The 25,676-nt window shown below is 35.6% G+C and overlaps 3 protein-coding genes across 3 annotated transcripts; all 3 read left to right on the top strand.

Moving 5' to 3' along the window:
* The first annotated feature begins 2,207 nt into the window (after positions 1-2,207).
* Positions 2,208-3,726, top strand: LOC147519374 (uncharacterized). The gene has a single exon (XM_086590977.1). It carries the CDS (start codon positions 2,743-2,745, stop codon positions 3,517-3,519), a length of 777 nt encoding a protein of 258 aa, XP_086447103.1. The 5' UTR covers positions 2,208-2,742; the 3' UTR covers positions 3,520-3,726.
* Positions 3,727-15,362: 11,636 nt separating this feature from the next.
* On the top strand, positions 15,363-16,526 carry LOC147519373 (agamous-like MADS-box protein AGL29). Its single transcript, XM_086594858.1, has one exon. The coding sequence runs from the start codon at positions 15,626-15,628 to the stop codon at positions 16,388-16,390; it is 765 nt and encodes a 254-aa protein (XP_086450984.1). The 5' UTR covers positions 15,363-15,625; the 3' UTR covers positions 16,391-16,526.
* Positions 16,527-23,130: 6,604 nt separating this feature from the next.
* LOC147519372 (small ribosomal subunit protein uS17y-like) lies at positions 23,131-25,472 on the top strand. The gene is made up of 5 exons (XM_086590976.1): positions 23,131-23,271; positions 23,354-23,495; positions 24,760-24,904; positions 24,986-25,075; positions 25,165-25,472. Exons 1-5 carry the CDS (start codon positions 23,260-23,262, stop codon positions 25,256-25,258), a joined length of 483 nt encoding a protein of 160 aa, XP_086447102.1. The 5' UTR covers positions 23,131-23,259; the 3' UTR covers positions 25,259-25,472.
* The last annotated feature ends 204 nt before the right edge of the window (positions 25,473-25,676 follow it).

The raw sequence follows: 25,676 nt of genomic DNA, 5'->3' as shown, positions 1-25,676 counted from the left end.
AATTTTTCTTTTGGGAATTTTTAATAAGTGGGACTCTAATTAAAAGTAAAGTGGTTCATGGCCGTAGGATCTCCCAAAACTATTTTCTCCCTGACCACTTGATATAAACACATAAAAAACCATGGGCGTAGGATCTCCCAAAACTATTTTCTTCCTGACCACTTGATATAAACACATAAAAAACCAAGCTGTTTTATTATATAGATGAGTCTTTTAGGAGTCAAAATGTTGAATAAACAAAAGAAATTCAGTCAAATCCATTTTTAACTATTTTGTTTTACAAGTAATCAAGTTAGTGTTCAAAATACACTGCAAGGGTAAAAATGTCTAAATGATTTATATTCAACATTCAGAGTCGGGTCATTCTGACAAAAAACAAACATGTTTTTTTGAGTTCAGCATTCAGAATTCAACATTCAGAAGGTGGGCCATTTAGCATTCAGAATTCAGAGGCTCAAAAAAACAAACGATCCCTTAGTCTCTCTGAATTTTAATCTTGCTTTTACACGTCGCGCTGTAGAACCTCTCATTTAGAGGTCTTTCTTATCATTTTTCTCCTTCAATCAAACCTTTAAACTACTAGTATGACCCTCTATTTTGAGGGCTTACATTTAGGGTTGGAAATGGTACGGGATACGAACCGGATCCAACCATATCCGAATCCATTTTAACGGATATGGTTTCTATGTTTGTGACTAGAATCTGACCTGAATATCCGAAAACCCGAATCATTTTAACAAGATTTATATTTTGATGCCTAAAAATTAAATTATATCTTACATTTATATATGAAAATAATTAAAATAATATATTTTTTGGTGTTTTTTAATAGATATGGATATCCGAAATTCGACCCGAATTCGGATGGATCTAAATATGATAAAGAATTTTGAGTGAAAATCCCCCGCTCAATTTCCAGCCCTACTTACATTGGCGATGCCCTAAAAATAGTAAATATTGACGCTAGTTCTCTTACTCTCCTAGATGATTCAAGGCTCATTTGTTTTGGGTTTTCGCTTGATCTGACTCATAGATGTTCCAAACCCAAGTAAAAATAACTCAAGCCAAAGCCCAATCAAAACTTAAGTTCGGCCTGGTATCCATTTCAATTTTTAGATTGCAATTTACCTTCGCTCAGAATCTGAAATCTTGTTGTCACTTGTCAGTAACTGTTTTTGGACAACCCACATGGAACTCTTTTAGTGCAATGGCGTTTACGTTTTGGCCAACTAGTCCATCTATCCTTCACGTCCACTACAAAGGGTTCAGCTTTTAACGCCTTAAGGAGAACCATGGAGCTATAAATACCAGAATAAAACATATCCAAATATGCTCACCCGCACATGCTGATTTTAAGCAAATGATATTGACTGGCCTTGGTGGCGTTATTTCGTGCGTGTTTCGTACTTGAAAATGAAAAATGTCATGTAGGCACTCGGAAAGTGCCAACCATCGACCATGGGTGGCCCAATTGACTTCAAGTCTTCTAGATTCTTGTCTGGACCCATGAAGGTATTAGCTCATTGTGACCGGCACCATGGTTCATGCGGACCAAACAACATGCATTTGGGTTGAAAATTATGCATTTGGGCATTTGAAGTCATTCCTGTCTTATTGAAAGCCCGTTTACTATCAAGGAAAGGATAAGATGCTTAGTGAAGAAACTGATTAAAAAGTTGCTCAATTAGTCAAAATTGCCATTTGGCCATCAATATCACAAACTAATGCACAAAAAACTTGTTGGGCAAAAATTAATGTGATATTCCGGCTTCCAGCACGGTTTGACATAGAAAGCGTCTCGCAATTGCTTTTGTTCGTTTTGTTTGCAAATAACGGACTATACCGACAGAGTCTTGCACGTAACAACCTTGGGTTAACTATAATTGATAGCTCCTAATTTTCCATCTAGTTAGAGAAAATTCTAATTGATTCATCTAGTGAGAGGATAATACTAGTTAACCCATTTTCACCCCAAGAACCTTTCAAACCAATTAACAAGGATTGAAGTTGATGCATGCATGCAGCACAATGCGGTCAACTTGCTCACAAAATCTCGCCTTAATTAGCGATTTTTATTTACATTAATATATTTCTAGATTCATTTTGATAGGCCTAAATATGGGAAAGTCCAAGATAAAACCTCCATTGAAATCCCCTAAAAATGGATTTTTCAGCAAACACCATACCAAAACCCCACGTGTAGGCCCAGCAAAGAAAATTTTCAAATCATTAAAAGAGAAGATTCTATGGACCCCACAACAAAATGCCATCTAAGAGACGGCAAAAGATAAATAAAAAAAATAATTGCGTACAAGGAAATAAAAAGCAAGCAACAAAAAAAAACTCTGGTTCTACCCGATAATACAATCCCGAGTTTTCATCAAAACAAACTTGTTCATTATTTAGCTCTTCTTCCAAACAAAAATGCTTCTTCTGCGTTAAACCAGTGAAACAAATCTCTATCTCTAATTATTTCCATCTTTTAATGGCTTCAACAACAAACAACAACAACAACAAAAAGCAATCTCTCCAAGAAAAGTATGTTTCTCCTTCGCAGCATATGCGAAAACCGTGATTGATCATTTGAAATCATGCAAAGTAGCAGTAGCAGAAGGATTAACAAACGAAGAATTCTCATCAATAGAATCCTCGTTTCACTTTACATTCCCACCAGACTTACGTTCAATTTTAACAGAAGGATTACCAGTTGGGCCCGGTTTTATAAACTGGCGATCGTCGTCCATGCAACAGCTTGAAATATTAGTCAATCTTCCGATATTAGGAATATCGAAAGACGTATCGAAGGGGAACTTCTGGTGTGAGTCTTGGGGTCATGAACCCGATGATCGTAACGAGGCGGTAATGTTAGCGAAACGTTTGTTAAGTAATGCGCCGGTTCTTGTTCCTATATATAAATATTGTTACATTTGTTCTGTTCCGAATTTAGCTGGCAATCCGGTTTTTTATATTCATAATGGTGATTTAAGATATTTGGGATTTGATGTTGCTGGATTTTTTCAACAAATCGAGTTTCGAGCGAAGAATGTTGTTATACGTCCTGTACGCGTTAAAAGTTCGGGGAATAGTTCGGTGAAAGCGCCAGCTTGGGCTGCGAAGACAGCGAGGAAGATTGAGTTTTGGTCGGATTTAGTAGAGAATCACACGTGTGGGAAGAGAGATGGTGCTCGTGGGAAATGGAGGTCAGTTTTGGGAGAATATTTTGATGAGATTAGTTGGAAATTAAAAGATGGAGGATGGAGTGATGAAGAAGTGAGGGAAATGACCGAAGAGACCAATGAGACCAAAAGGAGAGTGGTTTGTTTGAAGGACAAAGACAGTGTTGCTTGGCACGTGAAGTTTTTGTCATTGAGTTTGTTACGTGCTGGGTGGAGCAAGGAGGATGTTGTGTATTCGTTTGGGTTTGAAGATGGTGTTGTTCCTGATGTTAATTCTTCTTTAGATGTTCAAGATTCCAACAGCAACTCTTTGCAGGCTCATTTGATGCTCTTGCCACCATAACAAGGTTTTTTTTGGCCCATGATTAATTTTGCAAAACCAGTAGGGTGAACTAATTAGTTCAATTCAACAATTTTTTGCCACGGTCAATGATTTTTTTTTTTTTTTTTTTTGTAGTTGGTTCACTTGGTTGTTCATTATAGACTATTTTTGTTTTTACAATTGAATTTGTATACACCATTTTTTTTTATAACAAATGTCGATATTGATGAAGCCGTTTTGCGTGTGCGTTAGCTTAGCTATACTTATATACAGAGCATATATGTACGTTGAACATATCTCGTAATGTTTTTTGTTCTCATTGCTGAAGTGTGTAGAAACCATAGTACAAAATATCTCGATATATCGCAATATTTGGGAATATCCCAAATTTAAGAGAAAGATATATAAATATCGATATATCGCATATATTTGGGAATATTTGCTATTTTGAAATTTTTGTGTAATAACAATTTAATATTTACTATATAAAATAAATATAAATAATATATCATGATATATTGAGGATATTTATGATATTTTAGATATTTTAGATATATATCTACGAAATATGAAACAATGTCAAATATTTTGTCAATTTTTAAAGATATTTTGTTTATATAACCAATTTTATTTAATATTTACTTATTATATTTTAAATAAATATAAAAAAAATAAATTATTATTCATTATATATTCAACTAAATATCTATAATATTTATGATATTTATCGATATTTTAGATATATTCTACGATATTTGGTTTATGAAACAAAGAGAGAAGTTTTCGGATCAAATATCCCCATAACTATGTCAATTTCCATTATACAAGAGGCAGTAATCGTCAAAATTTATGTTTGGGACTTTACATGCAAATGCCATCCAATAAACTTTGGGCCTTGGCAAAACTTCAATGATTCTCATAAGCAGTCACTGGCATCTTTGTTTGTTGGCTCAGTCACTTATTGAGTTGTGCACAATTTACTCAGAGCACTCCGTGAGAGATTTGTAAGAATACCGAAGGTTGGCACGAAATTTTGTTTGTTAAGTCCACAAACTTGTAAATCATTCTTTCTAGAAACTAAATTAGGAAGAGGGGTTGAGGCTTTGAGCGAAGGATGGTGGTAGATTGGTAGGTATTTCGAGCACTGAAAATCCACATTGAGACCTTTTGTTACAACTGAAGACTGAACTGTAAACAAGCGCGGCTTAAGTGCAATTCGAGCATTTTGTCAAGGACTACCGATATTGATTCTAGTGAATCTCATTGACCTTTCGAACATAACAAATGTGTTGAACTGTTGACCAAAATGATATCATCCTTATGCAACTCAGCTTGTATGTTAATGTATGTCTTTCAGTGTTTGTTGAAAGAATGGCCGTCTAAACTATGAGACGGTTCCAACTATTTTCATTCCAAGATATTTTATTGGTTGGAACAAGAACTTGGAACAACCAAATGGAAAAATTAAGGTTCACGCTAAAATCCAAAAAATACATCATACTACTTGGAATAAACAAATTACAACAAGAGATTAAGGATAATGATGTTTTTAGAAATAACTGAAAATATGAATAAACATTGTTATTCTGCCTTCCAAACTCACTAGTGTCCTTATCTATTTCGACACATGTTACAGACACAAGTATAAAGTATCTAATTGTTTGGGGTTTGGACTGCTGTCTACGTATACCACCCAACGATTTATCTAACCCTTTATCTAATGGTAGTTTATGTGATGGTGTCCACATCACCACATGCCAGCCAATGATTGGGAAAACAAGTTGAGGGAAGCTCGATTGTTCTATTTGTTGGGGATTATACCAATACCAATCGATTCCCCCACTACACAGATAACTTGTATTTGAACACAATTCACTCCCGGACAAAATCTAAATATCAACTACAACCTATACTTAACATGCCCAACTCATTAAACAACTATTAACAATGATAATAATGTAAAAAAGAAAAGCAAACAACACAAAGATTTACCGTGGTTCGCCATGATGCCCTACTTCCACAAAGCCCGGTTCTTAATAAAGTGGGAAGGAAGATTACAATCTCTCCTTTCGATCTCTCACCTTACTAGATCACTTTTATCTCTTTACTGGGGTTGTATATCCGTAAAGGTTCTCTCTTTTGTTTTAGTGCGGATTCCAATCCTTGACTTATTAGGCTAGGTTTTTCCAAAACCTTGATTTTGGTTTTATCTCCAAAACCAAATTAGGGTAATCTTGTAGCAAAGGCCCACGAAATTAGACTGGAAATAAGGCCTTTTGAGCGCTGGCGGCCGATATCTTGGAGTTCGAGCGCAGTCGCCCCTCTATGGCCTGGTCGCCTCTATTCTATCGAACTCGAAAGCGAGTTAATATTCTATCCGTGGTAAAAATCCGGCCGAATTAAACTCGTTTCTCTCGGCTTTCAAATTTCTCTCTCCTCATGTGAGGGATAACTCCATCAATCCCCCCCTCCCCGAACGGTGGGGGGTTACCTCCATGCAATTGCCAAATCAATAGGAGGAGTGTCGCCATTCCCAATAGCACAACAACATCAAACTTACCTTTCGGTAAGACTTTGGTCATCATATCCCACCCGTTCTTTGTCGGTATGGATCTTCTCGATACACAAATGCTTGTCTTCGAAAGTACTTCTCTAATCCAATGATAACGCGACGTGTATGTGCTTGGATCTAGAATGAAAACTTCGGATTTTTGCTCGAAGTGGATGGCGCCTCGACCGTCACGTAGAACTACAAACCGCTTTACCTTTTAGCCCTAGTTCGTCGAAGAACCTCTTCATCCATAGCAAACTCTTTGCAACACTTCGGTAGAGCTGCAATGTACTTGGCTTCAGAAGTGGAGAGGGCAACACACTTTTGCAACTTAGATTGCCAAAAAACTCCCCCCCAAAAGTAACTGGATAACCCGAGTGGACTTCATCGAAGTCAACATCACCCGCCATGTTCCGTGATCGATTGTAGCCTTCAAGTAAGGGCTTACTTCCACCAAACCACAAACACGATTTTGAAGTGCCTTTGAGATATCTCAATATCCACTAACACCTTCCCAATGCTCTTTTACCCGGTTTGACAGAAATCGCTTTTACCACCCCAACGGCGAAAAGCAATATCCGGCCTAGTACACACCATGACATACATCAAATCAGCACCCATGGATGCATAAGGAATCTTTTCCATCGACTCTGCTCATGCTCACCCTTAGGACACATCTCTTTTGTCATCTTGGCCACCGCAAATTAACCGACCGGGTTTCGCGATCCATGTTGAATCTCTTCAACACCTTCTCAATGTAGCTTTCTTGAGAAAGCCACAACTTTCCACTCTTTCGTCACGAGTGATCCGGGTGATCCCAAGTATCCGCTTTGCTTGACCCAAATCCTTCATCTCAAAGGACTTACTTCAAGTCTTTCTTCAGGCTTGATATCTTGTTGATGTTTGGGCCAACTATCAACATATCATCCACATACAAAGAATAAAGACAATGAAATCCCTATCCGGAAATCTCAACAAACGCGACAATGATCTAAGCGGACTTCTTGTATCCTTGCTTTCGCCATAAAGGAGTCAAACTTTATGTACCAATCGTCTCGGTGCTTGCTTTCAACCCATACAAGCTCTTTATCAGCTTGCATACTAGGTGCTCCTTGCCTTTGACCTCAAACCCTCCGGGTGGTCCATGTAGACATCTTCTTCAAGGTCTCCATGAAGAAAAGCCGCTTTTAACATCTAGTCGCTCAACCTCTAGGTTCATACTTGCGGCCATACCCAATACCACCCGGATAGAAGTCATCTTCACTACAGGAGAGAAAATCTCATCAAAGTCAATTCCTTTCCTTTGACCGAATCCCTTCACAACAAGGCGAAGCTTTGTGCCTTGGGTGAGGATTGTTCTCCTCATGCTTGACTTTGTATATCCACTTATTCTTGAGAACTTTTCTCCCGTGGGTTTCAACTAACTTCATAAGTGTGATTCTTATGCAAAGAATCCATCTCGTCATGCATGGCCTTCAACCACTTTTCTTTGTATGTACGCTCAAGTGCCTCTTGATAGTATATAGGTTCTCCACCATCCGATAAGAAGACGCGTCGATGTGGTGGATACCGATTGACAAGCTAGTCTCTCTCACCGTCGGACCTCGCTTGCCTCTATCTGGCCGGTGCCTCGGGAGGATGCACTTCTGCTTGCTCGGTGGTGGTTCATGCATCTCATCTCGCATCTTCTATACCAATAGGTTCTATCCCATCATGAGCAATAGATTCTCATCATGAGCTTCAAACTCATGGTTCTCTGCATTCTCAATGCCTTCTGCACGTTCCACAGTAGGAACTTCTGGTTCTGAATCAACAAGATCATTGGTGAAAGTTTGTAGCTTCTCACCCTCCTCAAAGTCTGCTATGGTTTGGTCTTCTAAGAACACAACATCTAGACTTCGGATTACCTTCTTGTTAATCGGATCATAGATCGAGTTTGTAACCAAACTTTTCATCTCCATAACCCAGAAAAATGCACTGCTTGGCTTTGTCATCAAGCTTGGATCTCATCCTCCTTCTAATATGCACAAATGCCCTGCACCCAAATACCCTCAAGTATCCATAATCAACATCTCTCTGCCGACCATACTCTCTCGGATAATCACTATTCGGAGGCTTTGCGGCACGACGGGTTGATCACATGCACGCGGACGATTGCTTCTACCCAAGAGCTTCTAGGTAGCTTAGAGTGAGATAGCATGCATCTCATCCCTCTCAATGGTGGTGCGGTTCATTCTCTCCGCTATTCCATTCTTGCGGTGTCTTGGGAACGATGCGCTCATGACGAATCCCATGACTCGGCAATACTCTTCAAATGGCCCAATGTACTCACCCCCATTATCCGGCTTTAATACACTTCAACAACTTCCTTCCAGTCTCTCTTTCCACCATGCGTGGAATTTCTCAAACACGCCAAGTACTTCATCCTTGGTCTTCGACTATAGGCCCATATCTTTCTTGGACGATCATCAATGAATGTCAAGAAGTGAAAAGCTCCCCGGTGGGACTTTACTCATATAGACCACATAAGTCCGTATTGCACTAGTTCAAGGGACGTCCTTTCGTGGAGACGGAATCTTTGGAAAGACACCTCGTTGCTTTCCTACCAAACAATGAGTACATGTATTTAAATGTGTACCTTTAATGTCCGCGTACCTTTTGCTTAGCAAGAACTTCCATCCCTTTTATGCCCATGTGACCACGCCTCTTGTGCCACGCCGGATGAAAGCTTCTTCTTCGCGCAAGATTCGCGCTGCTTTTACACAAACTAGCCCGTTTTTGTAAAGAGAGCAAGTTTTCTTTCCTCCGTCGCTACAATGGAACCTCTTTCGGTTTCCATACCCCGCTACTAAAACGAAGTTTACAAAGCCATCGCCATCTAATTTCCCCAAAAATTAGGCTTAACCGTATGTCGGGGACATGTCTTACATCCTTGAGTGTCAAGGTGTAGCCGACATTGGTTTCTATATGAACATCTCCAATGCCTATAATCTTCGGGCGTACATCGTTACCCATCCTCACTTCACCATATTCACCACAAACCGTAGGTAGTGAAGAATCCCCAGGTGTGGCGTGATAGGATGCTTCACGTATCTATCACCCACTCAGTATCCCCGACATGAGGTACTAAGACAAAGACACACCAATCCGACCTGATTCCCCCACTAGGTCGCCGACTAGTCGCGTGAGTATCTCCGTCGTGTTTCCGTTCCTTCCTCGCACCATGTCTTCATGTACACGGTTATTCTTCTCATCCCTCTTCGCCGCGCACTCATATCCGGAAGTGGCCTTTTGTGGCACAATAGTAACATTGCCTCTGCGCCTTAGGAGTTCTAGCTTCACCCCCTAGATTTACTTACGCCATCACCTCAGAACGAGATGGTTTTCGTTTTGACCTCTCCCCATTTCTCTGCGTGAAGAGGATCTCCGAGTGAGAAGAGTCAACTTCTTTGCACTCCTTCTAGTCTCCTCATTCAACAAAGGCGTGGTAGCCATCTCCATGGTAACAATTCCATCCTTGGGCGCCCATGTAGAAAACCGCTAATGTCTCCCCAACTTTCGTTAGAGAGCCTAATAGAAACAAAGCCTCAACTTCGTCTCCCAAATTGATCTTCATCAAATGCATCGATTGATGATATTCTCGTACTTCATTAAGATGCTTCGGACATTGAAGAACCTTCTTGGTACTTCGTGGTTCGCAAACTTCTTAACGACTAGCACTTTGTTTCCACCGGACTTCCTCTCATAAAGGTCTTCGAAGTTTCTTCCATGACCGGGCGTCAGTCTCTTAGGCCACATGGTGAAAGACACCGCGTCAATCCACCGTCGAATGTATCCAATCGCTTTTTACGTCAAGCTTTTTCCACTCAAATTTCGTGATTTTTACGGTTTTACTCCTCATTCTCAATGGGAAGTGCCAAGTCCTTGCGGTATAGCAAGTCTTCCATCTTGGCTTTCCGGATAGTGTAGTTCTTCCTATTCGGACTCATCATACGAAGTGTTCACGGAATGGTCCATCTCTACAAGTTATTTAACCTCAAATCTTCTCTCGAATTTCACAAACACCTTCCGACCAAGATTCGGATAACACCCTGAAGCTATTCTAACCAAGGCTCGATACCACTTGTTGGGGATTATACCAATACCAATTGATTCCCCACTACACGATAACTTGTATTTGAACACAATTCAACTCCTGGGACAAAATCTAAATATCAACTACAACCTATACTAACATGCCCAACTCGCTAAACAACTATTAACAAATGATAATAATGTAAAGCGGCAAACCACAACACAAAGATTTACCGTGGGTTCGCCAATGATGCCTACTTCCACAAGAGCGCGCTTAATAAAGTGGGAAGGAAGATTACAATCTCTCCTTTCGGGTCTCTCACCTTACTAGATCACTCTTATCTCTTTACGGGGTTGTATATCCGTAAAAGGTTCTCTCTTTTGTTTTAGTGCGGATTCCAATCCTTTCCGACTTGTTAGGCTAGGTTTTTCCAAAACCTTGATTTTGGTTTTATCTCCAAAAACCAAATTCATGCGAATCTTGAGCAAAGGCCCACGAAATTAGACTGAAAGGCCGCTGCCTTTTTAGGCCACGGCCAATGTATCTTAGTTCGAGGTCGCCCCTCTATGAGCTGGTCGCCCCTATTCTATTTGGAACTTTGAGCGGGGCGCTCGACAAATCGGAAGCGAATTGGCTCCGTTTCTCTCATTCGGTTTTCTCTCCTCATGTGAGGGATAACTCCAACACTATTCGCAGCAGTGAGACTAACATTTTATCATCTAGGATGAAGACGTACATGTCATTTTGGAGCAAATATGAGATGTATCATTGGTGGAAGTTTTCTCCAGCCAACGACATCAGAGGTTCATCTCGTTATTAGATGAAGAGCTTTATTGATTCAGCTGAAATACGAAAAAATGTGGACCTTATACATTTTCTCGTTCCCAACTTCTTTTTCTCAACCCCCTTTTGGCATGGACAAGATATTGTTAAATTCAGTAAAATTCTGATAAAGTTTAAATGAAATTTGAGTTACATCTACCTTTCATTGACGACCAAGAATGCAAGGAGCTCTGTTCGGTTAAAAGGTGAAACATGGGGCTGAGTTAGGCTGTTCTGAGCACATTTTAAAAAAACTTTTTTTACTCCGGAAACGTATCATTTTTGTGCACTATAAAGTAAATTGCCAACAAGAGTCCAAGTATCTGTGGTTTGCTTGCCAGTAGACGGGTCCATGAAAAAAATATACACTGATCGGATATCGGGCTTCAGGGCTTGGCTAATGGAAAAGTTCGACAAATTATAACCTATGTGTTATGTGCTTTCTGGTTAGACACTAGTAATACAACTATACTAGCGACTTAGCGATCGAGTTTGAGATATTTGGAATTTGGATGAACTAAGAGGCATATGCCCATGCCCATCTATCTAATAAGATAGGGATTTTTTAAGCACTAAAAGACAAAACTATAATAAAGGACGGTCAGGATCATTTCTAGCAAAATCCCACGGCGTGGGTTCGAGCCCAAAAAAACATTAGTTTCGGTTTTTTTTACCAAAACACATCTTCTCACCATTTCTCTCGCTGGGGTTTTACTCACCAGTCCTCCAATTACCAGGTACGCCTTATTATTAACCACTGTTTTACTTATGTTTATATTTAGTTATTGCTGTTCTATGATTCACTTTAAATTACCAAATGTCATTTGGTTTAAACCAAGTGAATGATTTGATCTGTACATTTTACAGTCATGTATAGTATGGTTCACATAAAGTGAGGTAAATGTCGAATGAAAGAGATGTGTATTTCAACAACCACCACCTACTCCCACTCCTTTTTTCCCCTCTGAACTGTTCCAAACTTTTTTGGTATTTCAATTTTGATTACACGTTCCCACTGGGTTATCGAGCTAGGAGCTGTTCTCATGGTGACTCTGAGTTTGGTAATCAGTCATAGGTAATCAGTCATAGGTTGGTAATCAGTCATAGGTAAGCGTGCGGAGGAGTTGCAGCCACGAACTGCTACCTTCATGCTTCACACATGCAAGTGATACAACTGCGTAATTAAGTGCTTGAATATAGCATATATGAAACTTCTTGATTTCAGGTGTTATCATTTAACGGTCACCGAATATACATGTTTGCAGTACTCTTTCATAAGGTCCTATATTCTAGCATTGAGGTATGTTCTTCTTTTGGTCTTAATTGGTAAGACCTAGGGATGCGAGTATTACATTTTAATCTTATCACGTGACTATGATTGTGTGCATCATATCTAAAATACTTTAAAGATTACCCCTCTTATCTACAGTGGGGCAATAGTATTTTATTATTTTTTTAATGTATCTCTTGGTTACTTGGTCATTTGTTATTTGCCCATCTATTTTTTGATATTTACCTAATTTATCCTATTTAAAAGAGAGAGAGAACAGTTGTTAGACATAAAAGAGAGAAAGATATGGTTGGATGAAGAGAGGAAAAAAAAAACGTACATAGCACGTACACCATTCTAGTGTTTTTAAAAGATATATAGGACCTGGTTAGGGCACCTGACACTCTTTCAGATACATGCAACTTCCGTGCTGTTACTTTTGGAGTTCATCACTTTTCAATAAGCACTGTCTGGAGAAAATCACAGCAAAATCGTATTGTGAAGTTTTAGCCAAACAATATGTGCCGAAGTTTTAGCCAAACAATATGTGCTTCACAGAAATTATTTGTTATTGTTAATATTAAGAGGATATTGTCAGATAAATAATTCCCTCTAGCCCTCTAGGATGCATTATTTAGTTGGGTCTATCTAAATAGGATACGAATGATTGATATGAGTTTATGGTTATAGATATCTGAACTTTTCCAACTAAAAGAATTTTTAGGAGCAATTCTATCTTGAACACCTAAATATAGGGTTATAGCATAAATTATAAACTGGTGTGTGCAACCTCCTGGCCACCCTTCCTATTAATGTGCTCTGTTGAAAGTGTACTCTTATGATATTTGGTATTCACTATTTTAATTTGTTCACTTTCTCAAGCCATATTCGAGAGATTTGACAAAGACCGCAGTGGAAAAACAATATGTGCCGAAGTTTTAGCCAAACAATATGTGCTTCACAGAAATTATTTGTTATTGTTAATATTAAGAGGATATTGTTAATGAATTCATTTTTTGCTTTGATTCATTTAGATTGGTTCGAATCCCAAAGAATGCGTACAATTGCCGAATGGAATACGCAAGTGTACCAATATCCAAGAACTCATTTTCTCCCTATCCCCAAATGGATGTTATGGACACACACGCCTCCAAATTTCTTAACCGATCGCACTATTCTTGCTGCCTGTAATGATGATGTGAGTGCAATTAATGAGGTTGCACTGAATTTGTTTCCTGGTGAAGCGCTTGAGTATTTGGCTGCAGATAAAATTATTGAAGATGATATTGATAATCCAAGTGGGGCTCACTATCCCACCGAGTTTCTGAACTCCCTCGACCCTTCTAGCTTACCACCTTTCAATCTCAAGTTAAAACCCGGATGCCCTATAATGTTGCTTTCGTGAACATAGCACCTAAAGATGGGCTTTGCAATGGGACACGACTTATGGTGCTTCAATGTGCGAAAAGTAAAGTCCTTCAAGCCAAAATTTTGATCGGATAGAAAGTCGGAAATCCGGTACTCATCCCAAGAATATCTCCGCGGCTCCCTCAAATGCAGAGTTGCCTTTCAAACTATCAAGACGACAATTCCCCTGCTCGACTAGCTTATGCCATGACAATTAATAAGTCGCAAGGCCGATCGATGAAATATGTTGGCATTGATTTAAGGACACCGGTGGTTTTCAACATGGGCAACTCTATGTGGCCATGTCCGGATGTACTTCTTCAAAAGAATATCCGTTTTTCTTCCACCTAATGCAAGAAATTGTACTACAAATGTCGTATACCCATAAGTTCTTCTCTAAGGACATCGATACCAATGAGAAAAGGCAAGTGAGAAATTAAAGAATGTTACTTTTATTGATTTAGAAAATAAAGAATATATTGTATCCATATATATGCTATGTAAGTTTTTATAATAGTTTTTTTTTGTTGATGATAGCGTGGATACTTAAAAATAAGAATAGAGATTATTTTATTTTGAAAACCATCTCTTTTGTAAACAATATGCTAAATGTATCAAGTCTAAAAAATCATGTGTATGTGGTTTGTTTTTGTAGGTACCAAGTTAAATTGCCATAATTTTTCAAATGACATGATTGTAGTCTTTGCTCCATGGCGGATTTATCCATATGGTAGCAGAATGGTGTGAACAAAGATGCATAGAGAGGAGAATGAGAAATGAGGAACTTCGATAAGTGGGCGGAGTATTTATTTTATTTTATTTTTCCCTTTCGCTACTAGAATTAGCCCCAGTGAAAAATTATGCAAAGTCTTATTTAATGTTTAATGAGTTGTCTTTTAGTTTTAGAAGTAATTTGTGTTATGTATAAATATGAAGTTATATATTTTGGTATGGTTGATCTATGAGAATTGTATTGTTTGATTTTCGTTATATGACAGATTTAGGTTTTGAAATGTTGAAAATACAAAGGAGACTCTGCTGGATTTTTTTATTTAAAAAAAAAAAAAATGATGATGCTCTTAATTGAAGACTCTCTCCCTTTATTTTCATCATTCTCATTCTGATATGTATTAAATTAATGAACGTATAAGAGTATGTGTAATGAGTTGGTTTGTGAGAAATGAAATGCATAGAATTGCAATAATTAAACTCACTTGAGTATGCGTATGAAATGATTATGAAGTATAAAACTGTTGGAAATGGTTATATCATCGATACAATGCTACTATAGAGATGGTTTCTCTTGGGGTGTTGTTCAAAAGCAATGTGTCTAGAGTGCCGACTGGCACGGGCATTCACTAGTACCATACAAGGTAAGGTACTGATTTGATTATAGTCCAGTTTTAGGTGTCACAAGTGAATTCAACCTCATGGCCATGGTGCAAAACACCAAATGACAGACAGCTAATATTTCACACGATATTAATTAAGTACATCAACCAAATCGCCCAAGCTATACGTTGATTACGTTCGCGTCAGTCCCATTTCACCGTTGTTGTTCAAAAATATGAGGCAAATAACAAGCAAGTCTGTGTTCACGTGACTTTCAAAATAACAAGCAAGTCTGTGTTCAAAATAAAAGTCGAGAGGCGTGTGTGCACTAGAATTTTCGTTCAAACATCTACGATAAGTTACACATATATCAAAATTCGCCAAATTCCTATTACGGCTTACGAGTTACGAAAACCTAGTGCTTATCCGGTAAGGTATATCGATAGCTTAATGCGTGTTTATTATGCCAATCTAGCAAAAAAATATTTTCAAATTTCATGTACAACGAGGATATAATTTTACGACATTCCAAATAGGCAATTTAAGCATATATTAAGTAATAGGCAATTTAGCATGTATTAGGAAATAAAATATAATTAAGAACTACAAATTTTAATTTAGACAACCTTGACATAGTTGTTATGTCTAGGCCATTAGCCTTTAAATATCCATGTTTCTTCCCTTCTCAATCCAAACCAAAAATAACATAGTAATCCATTTATGTTCTCTTTGTGTTTTCTTTACGATTATGGTGAGGAAACCAAGTATGGGTCGTCAAAAGATCGAAATCAAGAGAATAGAGCAAGAAGACTCTCGACAGGTAACTTTCTCAAAACGTAGAGCTGGTCTTTTTAAAAAGGCTAGTGAGCTTTGCATCCTTTGTGGAGCCGAGACATCTATAATAGTGTTCTCACCTGCAGGGAAGGCCTTTTCTTTTGGTCATCCAAGTGTTGAAACTGTTATTGATCGTTTCCTTACAAGAAGTCCTCCTTCAGATGTTATTGGTGGTTCTGTTTCGCTTGTTGACGCTCATCGTGGTGTCAATGTGCGCGAACTCAATCGGCAATACACTGAAGCACTGAACCAATTCGAAGTCGAGAAAAAGAAAAGCGAAAAATTTCAACAACAAAAGAAAGCTAGTCAGAACCAAGCCTGGTGGGAAGGACCGATTGAGAATCTTGGCTTGCATGAGCTAGTACAATTGCAAGCCTCATTGGAAGACCTTAAGAAAAAAGTAGCAAACCGTGCTGATGAACTATTGGTCAATGCTTCTATGCCTTCAATTCCATCATTCTTGCCTCAAATGAATGCGTATAACCCGACGGGAATTAGTGATCATCACTTTGAAACTAAACCAATTCCAAATACAAGTAACGCTACCATGCTTCCTCATGGATATAGTTATGACTTTGGTTTTGGACGTGGTTTTTACTGAAGGCTTCTACAGTAAACTGTGTGCTGGTTTAGATCTACTATTTACATGATATAATTTTATTATTGTTTCTTATTTCCTTTCACTGGCAAATAATTAAGTCAATAACATTTTCTTATTGTTGCAACAATTAAGCACTTTTTACTGCAACTATCAGTATCTCCAGTTCTACACTCTTGATATGGTCATGCATGATGGTATTGATATTTGTTCTTTGCATTATCAAGAGGAAGTGCGGGTGCAACATGAATCCATGATTAGTGATGGCTGATGCTGAAACTGAAACTGAAACGAACTCTTTTAATCTCATCTAAACTGGTGATCAATGAACCATTGGCCTAACAGTACTAATGCTTTGAATACAACTGTGTTACGTTTGAAATAATATACATAAAAGTTCATTTCTGTTCAACTTATTTTAGGACAGTTTGAGGAAGCCAAATTTAGTATGATTAGTACAATAGATATGGTAAACTCAATTCAATTATAGAAGTATGGATCTCACATTTTCAGCATTGCAAGAATGATGCATATAGCCAGCTATATAGTGTTTAACATGCCAACGAAGATACAATTAATTAACACATTTACACCATAATAAAGGGTTTATAATTAAGCTTCCTAGAGTGGAAACATCATATATCTGAGTGAACGAAAATTATGAGCATTGAAACCAACGCACTGCACTATACTTGAGAAAAGATGTTGTCACATAAGCTCTGCTTTATGCAATTATGCTTATCCGATGAAGAAATAACAATAATGAAAAACTGGCTTAGTTGATGAATTATAGATCAGGGCTTCATTCTTTCCCCTATGCTGGAGGCGAATCCGACTCGATCCTCTAACGCCAAAAAGCGCACAATGATTATGATTATGGCTTTGATTTGATCATTTGTAGGTCGATCAAGTACTAAATACAATCCAAAAAAGAACATCTCAATGGATGTACAACTGTGTTTCCTTAAACCATTAAGATCCAATAATAATTTTGTTGAAGAAAATGATGCACGTGGATATAGAATGCTATTTATCAGAGAATTTTGAGATAGAAAAAATAAAATAAATGCATGTGTAGGACTGATCTGTTTCTGCTAATAAGGTAGTAAAATTATAAGCAGCAGAGAAAGTAAGAATTAAGAAACGCATTTTTTTATTAGCACAAACTTACTATATGAACTTTATAAGGAAAAAGAAATTAACAACAGGAGTTAACATGTATGGGTTGGATTTCAGCTGTATAAGGAAAAAGAAATTAACAACAGAAGTTAACATATATGGGTTGGATTTCAGCGGTATTTTACAATGTTCCACCTTTCCCCTCATATCTACTATCTATATACTAAAGCAGAGACCTCTAATTGAGTATTTTCTCTTTCCTATGTGGCACTCTAATATGAGAGAGTTAGTTTTTTCTCTCTCCTATGTGACACTCTAATATGAAAGATAGTCTTTTCTAATAAAATTACAATCTCACATACATAGAACCTCTTAGGAGAGTTTGAGTGTATTTCTAATTATTATATTTGGAGAGTTTGAGTGTATTTCCAATTCTTACATATTTGATCAAATAAAAAAAATTGCTAAAAAATAGGTGATTTGTAAAAAGTAATTTCCTATTATGAATCAAACACTTTTAGTGTTCCAATTCTTATATATTTGATCAAATAAAAAAAAATGTAATTTGTAGAATTCCTTATTACAAATCATACAATTTTAGTATCTATGATAAAACACCGACTTATTTCGAATATATTCTTAACACAGCCTCAAAACATAGTTAAAAACAATTATACAAAAAATAACATCACAAAATATATAATAGAAAATGAAAAAAAAAAAAATAACGGCAAAACAATAATGACAAATATTTTTAAAAATTGCTAAAAAATAGGTGATTTGTAAAAAGTAATTTTCTATTACGAATCAAACACTTTTAGTGTTCCAATTCTTATATATTTGATCAAATAAAAAAAATTGCTAAAAAATATGTAATTTGTATAAACTAATTCCTTACTACAAATCATACAATTTTAGTGTCTATGATAAAACACCGACTTATTTCGAATATATCCTTAACATGGCCTCAAAACATAGTTAAAAAACAATTATACAAAAAATAACATCACAAAATATATAATATAAAATTAAAAAAAAAAAAAAAAAAAAAAAAAAAAAAAGGCAAAGCAATAATGACAAATATTTTAAAATATATATAATATTGAATGAAACTAACGTAAAAAACAATTAATGGGAACCAAAACTGGATGCAAATGTATCGAACTAACTCAAATAATATTTAACGGAAAATCGTAAACCTGGATGCAAATGCAAACATTAAACTAATCTTAAAAGTAATTAATAGAAAATTAGAATATATATGGATACAACCGTATTAAACTAACCTCAAAAGAATAATTAACGGAAAATCAAAACTTGGATGCAAATACATTAAACTAACATAAAAAATAATTGTCGGCAAATCGAAACCGGATGCAAATGCATTGAAGCTAACCCTCAAAGATTAAATTAATAGAAAATCAAAACGGATGCAATTGCATTGAATTAACGCCAAAGAAAAAAATTAATTATTAATTGGAAACATGATGCAAAATGCGTGGAACTAATATTAAAAAATAATTAATGGAAATCGAAACCGGATGGAACCGCACCAACTAATCTCAAAAATAAACCTGATGCAAAATGCATTGAACTAACCTCAAGAAATAATTAATGGTAAATAGGAAACTGTATGCAAATTCATTGAACTAATCTCAAACAATAATTAATGAGAAATCGAAACTAGATGCAAATGTAACTTTATCAAATAATAAACGATAAATCGAAACTGGATGCAAATGCATTAAACTAATCTCACGAATAATTAATGGGAAATCGAACCTGATGCAAAATGTATTGAACCGACCTCAAAGAATAATTAATGGGAATTGGAAATTAGATGCAAATGTATTGAACTAATTAAAAGAATAATTAACGAAATCGAAACCGGATGCAAATCGCATTGAACCGATCTCAAAAAATAAATAACATGAATTGAAAATTGGATGCAATCAGTATTGAACTAACCTCAAAATATAAATAACGGAAAATCATAAACCGGATGCAAATACATTAAACTAACCTCAAAACATAGTTGGGTTATATGTTGTGGGAATGTCCTTGGTAAGTATAGTTTTGCATTTAAAATGATGTTTATCTTATCTCTTTCCGTATGATTGGGAACTCTTTGCTATTCAAGTAGCTACAATATATATGAACTTCACCTTATTAGGCAATCTCACAAAACTTCAATCAAACTTCTATTATTAAACAACAAAATGAAGTTGAAGGATTTTATTAAAGGTACATGAGTTATTTTTTTAATGGAGAATAAGGTTTTCACGTTATAAGAAATTTGGTTGAGTGATTAATATAATATTAATATATAAAAGTTTTGCATATTTACAAATATTTTCAAAATAATTAATATAACAACACCCGCTCAGTAGATAATCTTTGAAGATTCTACATAGTAAGTCATGCATAATTTAAAGAATAATTAATGGGAAATCGAACCGATAATCTTCAATGATCCCACATAATAAATCAAACATAATTTACTTTTTATGTCATGTTTGTAAGAACACTACGATGGATCGATTAGAAGTTGGTATTATACACCACATTGGATAATTAAAAGGAAATTGGAAATTGATTCAAATGCATAACCGAGCTCAAAGAATAATTAACGGAAAATTGGAAACTTTATGCAAATGCAATAAACTAAACTAAAAAGTAATTAACTAGAAATTGAAAACCGAGTGCAATTGCATTAAACTAATGTCGATAATAACTAAAGGGAAATTAGAAATTGTATACAAATCCTTGAAAAATATTTAATGGGAAATCGAAACGGTATGCAAATACATCAAACAAACCTCGATAATAATTAATAGGCCGAGAAATCGAAACCTGGATGCAAATACATTGAACTAAACTCAAAAAATAATTAACATAAAATAAAAAACCGAATACAACTGCATTAAACTAACCTCATAGAATAATTGGTGGGAAATCGGAAACTAAATTCAAATGCATTGAAATAATCTCAAAAAATAATTAACGGAAAATCAGAAACCAGATATAATTGCATCGAACTAACCTTAAAGCATAAATAATCAGAGACTAGATGCAGATGTATTGAACTAATCTTAAAGAGTTATTAACGGGAAATTGAAAACTAGATCCAAATGCAATGAACTAATCTCAAAGACTAATTAATGAAACATTGAAAAAATGGATGAAACTACACTGAACTAACCTAAATGAATAATTATCGGAAATTATAAATGTGATGTAACCGCATTGAACTAACCTCAAAAAAATAATTAACGGAAATCGAAAACTTGAGGCAAATACATTGAACTAACCTCAAAGAACAATTAACATAAATTCAAAATTGGATGCAACCGCATTGAACTAACCTCAAAAAATAATTAACAAAAATCCAAAAACTAGATGCAACCGCATTAAACTAAAATAAGATATTAACTAACAGAAATCGAAATTGGATGCAAATGCATTGAAATATCCTCAAAAAATAGTTAACTCAAAAATCGAAGTCGAATGTAATCGCATCGCGACCTCAAAAAGCATAAATGTCGGTTTTTTAGCCTTCACATGAGTAATTACGAGTAATTAGGAACCCAAAATGAAAGTGAGTTTAAAAAAAACAGACTCTTACATATATGCAAACCGTATAGAAATTGTAAACTATCGAACTAACCTAGAAAAACAATTAACAGAAATCAAATTGGATGCGGATGTATTGAACTAACCTCAAAGAGTAATTAACGAGATTAGAACCTGGATGCAAATTCAATAAACTAATCTCAAATACTAATTAACTAAACATAAAAACTGGATGCAACTGTCTCAATTAACCTTAATGAATAAGTAACGGGATATCATAAAATGGATGCAATTGCAACCAACTAACCTTAAATAATAATTGATGGAAATCGGAACTTGATGCAACCGCATTGAACTAACCTCAAAGAATAATTAATGAGAATTTGGAAACCTGGATGCAACGTCTTACATTAAAATAACCTCAAAGAATAATTAATGAAAAATTATAAACTTGATGCAAATGTATTCAACTAATAACCCTAAAATATATTTGTATTATATGTAGGGGGAATAAATGTCTCGACAAATATAGTTTTGCATTTTAAGTAATGTTTATCATACTTCTTTTATTGTGATTGGGAATGCCTTGCTATTCAAGTAGCTTCAATATTATCTTCACCAAATTGGACATTCTCAAAAAACTTCAATCAAACTTCTATTGTTAAAACTAACAATGAAAAGAAGTCGATGAGTTTTATCAAAGTTTGATGCTTCCTTTTTATAGAGAGTGGTGCAAGAAATTTAATTGAGTAATTAATATAATTTTCATATCTCATAGCTATGCATAGTTGCTAATATTTTTTAGAATAATTTAATATAATAGTACCCGTTCGTAGGACACGTTCATGTGATAAATCTTTTCAAGTGGGAGTAGTATATTCTTTGAGGATATGGAAACAATCAATCTATTTTAGTGATTTGTACACATTAGTACGTAAGCTGAGCGGTGATGATTTACCGTTAAATCACCATAAATCTAATAAAACTATTATATATACAAGCTAGATCGAGTTTAAGATAATTCTATTTGAAAATTACGGATTAATATCCTAAACCACAAAGTGAAGAGGCTATCTCAATTTGATCCCTTAGTTTCCAAGTACTTATACACCATAATCGTTGCTCGGCTATCTCAATTTGATCCCTTAGTTTCCAAGTACTTATGCACCATAATCGCTGCTCATTAACATATTTCGGTTTATTTTCAATAAAAATATTTTTTGATTCGAAAATTTGTTTGCTAAATCACCATAAATCTAAAAACTATTATACAAGCTAGATCGAGTTTAAGATAATTTTATTTGAAAATTATGGATTAATATCCTAAACCATAAAGTGAAGATACTATCTCAATTTGATCTCTTAATTTCTAAGTACTTATGCACTATAATCGCTGCTCATTAACATATTTCGATTTATTTTCAATAAAAATATATTCTGATTCGAAAATTTGTGTGAGACATTTTATAAAGCCTTTTCAGCACACAAGATATTTAATAGATCCCGGGCGTATGCCCGGGTCCAAAATCTAGTCTACACTATATGATAGTCGGGTCTTCCGAATACCCTTCCCAATATTGAATAGGCAATTTAAGATCTCTTTATTTACTTAATTTAGAAACACATCCCTCACTAAATTTCGAATGAGTCTCACTTTTATTAATATAATTTGAACAAGGTATTTTTTTTTATTAATAATTTATAAACACCTCTCTAATGTCACTTAAATTAAATAATTACTCCAATTTTCCACATTAAAATTAAAACAAGTTCTATTTTATTATTGATAATTTAAAAGAACTTCTTTAATATCACTTACATAACATAATTATATCTCATTTTGTTTAAAAAAATAAATAGATGAGTCTCTCCTATATAATTACAATTACCATTTACAATTAGAATCCAAATAAACCATACTAATTATGGACTTTAAAAAACCGATGCATAGCACGGTTTGCATTTAAGTATAAAATTATATAGTTGTGGGCCAAGCTCAGTTTTGTACAAAGTCCAACATGGGTCCATAGGCTTTGTAAGACAGGAAGCCCATGTCAATTGATACTCTGAGTATAAAATAGATCATTCTAAGAATTAGGGTTTACAAAGGCATTTGAGAGAGCAGCTGAGCGAGTAACAACACTCTTTTCAGTCATAACTTGTAAATCCAAAACACAACTATGGCTGAACAGGTCCGTTTCGATGAACTGTTTATACTATTTATTTTATTTTAAAGATTAAATATTAATTTGTTGTTTATTTTGTTGAGTTTAGACGGAGAAGGCGTTTTTGAAGCAGCCGAAGGTGTTTCTTTCTTCAAAGAAATCAGGGAAAGGAAAGAGGCCAGGGAAAGGTGGAAATAGATTCTATAAAAGCATTGGTTTGAATTTCAAGACTCCCAGAGAAGCTATTGAGGGTAAAATCTTAATTTCATTATTCAGTATTTATTTATGAAATGCATTTGCTAGATAATTGATAAGTAAGATTGTAGTACAAGATTCTAAGACTATCAGATGGTCTAAATAAATCATAAGGATAGGAAGAAAATCTATGTTTAGTTTTGTTTATACGTGATGGAGGGTTAGGAGAGGGAGAGAATAAGAGGAAGGAAAATATAGGACGGATGAATTGTTACTGGCATCCTGGCCTTAAATACACACGTTCACTCTTTTTTTTTTTTTTTTATTTATTTATTATTGGTAAGCCTGTTTTAAATGAGATCAGTAACTATTTGATGCTGGCGTGGTTCGAGCCCCAGACCTCTGGTATCATCACCCAAAGGTTTTACCGACTTTGGTTGCTAGTCGGCACCTGCACATTATACGTGTAAGTTGACATCTGTGTAAGTTGCACATTATACGTGTAGAACAGGTTAGCATTTGGAACAAGTGTTTCTACAAGTTATCCCAGTTGTCTAGATGTGTGTCATTAATGTATACATGTCTTATGTTTACTTAAGATCTATTATATATCCATTAATAGAGCACAAAAGAATTTAAATCATTGGCGGATGGGTATGGTGGCATGGGAGGGATTTAGTTTTTTATGCAACTTTATGCGTAAGGTTGCTCCGATTTTTTTTGTTTTGTTTTGTTTGTTATTTTGTTTTGCTTTTAATTTATGGGTGTTATGTGATCTAATATGTTTTATATAGCCAAAGAATATTGATGATGTAGGTACTAACTATTATTCGTCACTGTATGGGGGTTTTTCACGGAAGGGCTGAATTATATAAGAAATTTTCTACTGTATGGGGAAGGAATGAATTTATGAAAATTACTGTGCAGTTATTAATTGACTGTGGAGTTCTATACATGTATTACCTATTGAAGAGTATGTTGTCTTTGGAATTGCACTGTCATTTGAATTTGCCTAATCTTAGCTGGTTTAGAGAAATTTACGAACTAGTTGCGTTATCATTTAATTAAAATGTGCTGCATTTAGTGTAGTGGTTGTTCTTGTTTGAAGCACTATTTTTGTAATTAATTATTAGTGGGATTATCTCTGAAGTTTCTTTGGCTTAAATCTTTTTTAGTCTTGAAAGAATATCGTTTTAGTAATTTTAGGTTGTTACTTGATAAAATGATAAGCAATTATAGAGTTCAAGACATTCTTTGACTATGCTTTTGTTGATCACACTATTATAAAGCTTCATTTTTGTTATTATGTTATGTTTGCAGGAACATATATTGATAAAAAATGTCCCTTCGTTGGTGATGTTTCGATCAGGGGCCGCATCATCTCTGGCATCTGCCATAGTGCAAAGATGGTGAGAACAATCATTGTCCGCCGGGACTATCTTCATTTTGTCAAAAAATATCAGAGGTCGATTCCTAATTTTCTTAGTTTTTGCTTTCCACCATCACAAGGCCATTGTGGATTCTAAACAGTTGTTTATACTTTTAGGTATGAGAAAAGGCATTCCAATATCCCAGCTCATGTATCCCCATGCTTCCGTGTGAAAGAGGGTGACCGTGTGACTATTGGGCAATGCAGGTAAATCCCGTCTGACGGACTTTCTTATAGCTCTTCCAATTTCCTTTTAATTTTTCCTCCTTTCGATCTCTTAACTTTACTTTTTTCAGGCCTTTGTCAAAGACAGTCCGGTTCAATGTTTTGAAGGTTGTCCCTGCTGGGTCTTCTGGTGGTGGTGGGAAGAAGGCTTTCATCGCAGTCTAATGTCAAACCTGGTGACTTACTCCTTTACAGTGTCTGAAGGATGTTTGATCTTTAATTCTACTTATAGACGGTCAATTACCATTAGTTGTACTCGCACCATTATCATGGCTTTTTTGGTTTCGTTGCACATTTGGAAAATTCGCTTTATTGGGTTTAAATTGACTAGATGATATGGACTAGAAATTTTTGTTAAAGTTATATTCTCCTGCCTCAACTCTGGACCCCATGATGCTTAATCGTGTTTGCTGAAAAGCTTAAGCATGGTTGAAAATTTGATAATATCCCGAAAATATACTTTTAACACAGGCTTGTCAGGCTTGTTGGTAATTGGTCTACTTGATATTGATTGTTATATTAGGTGTCTGCAATTTGTACGAGGCTTGATGCTTTGACTGTGACTCTGCATGTGTAGTATTTG

The sequence above is a fragment of the Coptis chinensis genome, chromosome 2, assembly GCF_015680905.1.
Source record: "Coptis chinensis isolate HL-2020 chromosome 2, ASM1568090v1, whole genome shotgun sequence".
NCBI classification, from domain to species: Eukaryota; Viridiplantae; Streptophyta; class Magnoliopsida; order Ranunculales; family Ranunculaceae; genus Coptis; species Coptis chinensis.
This window is presented reverse-complemented; position numbering and strand designations above follow the sequence as displayed.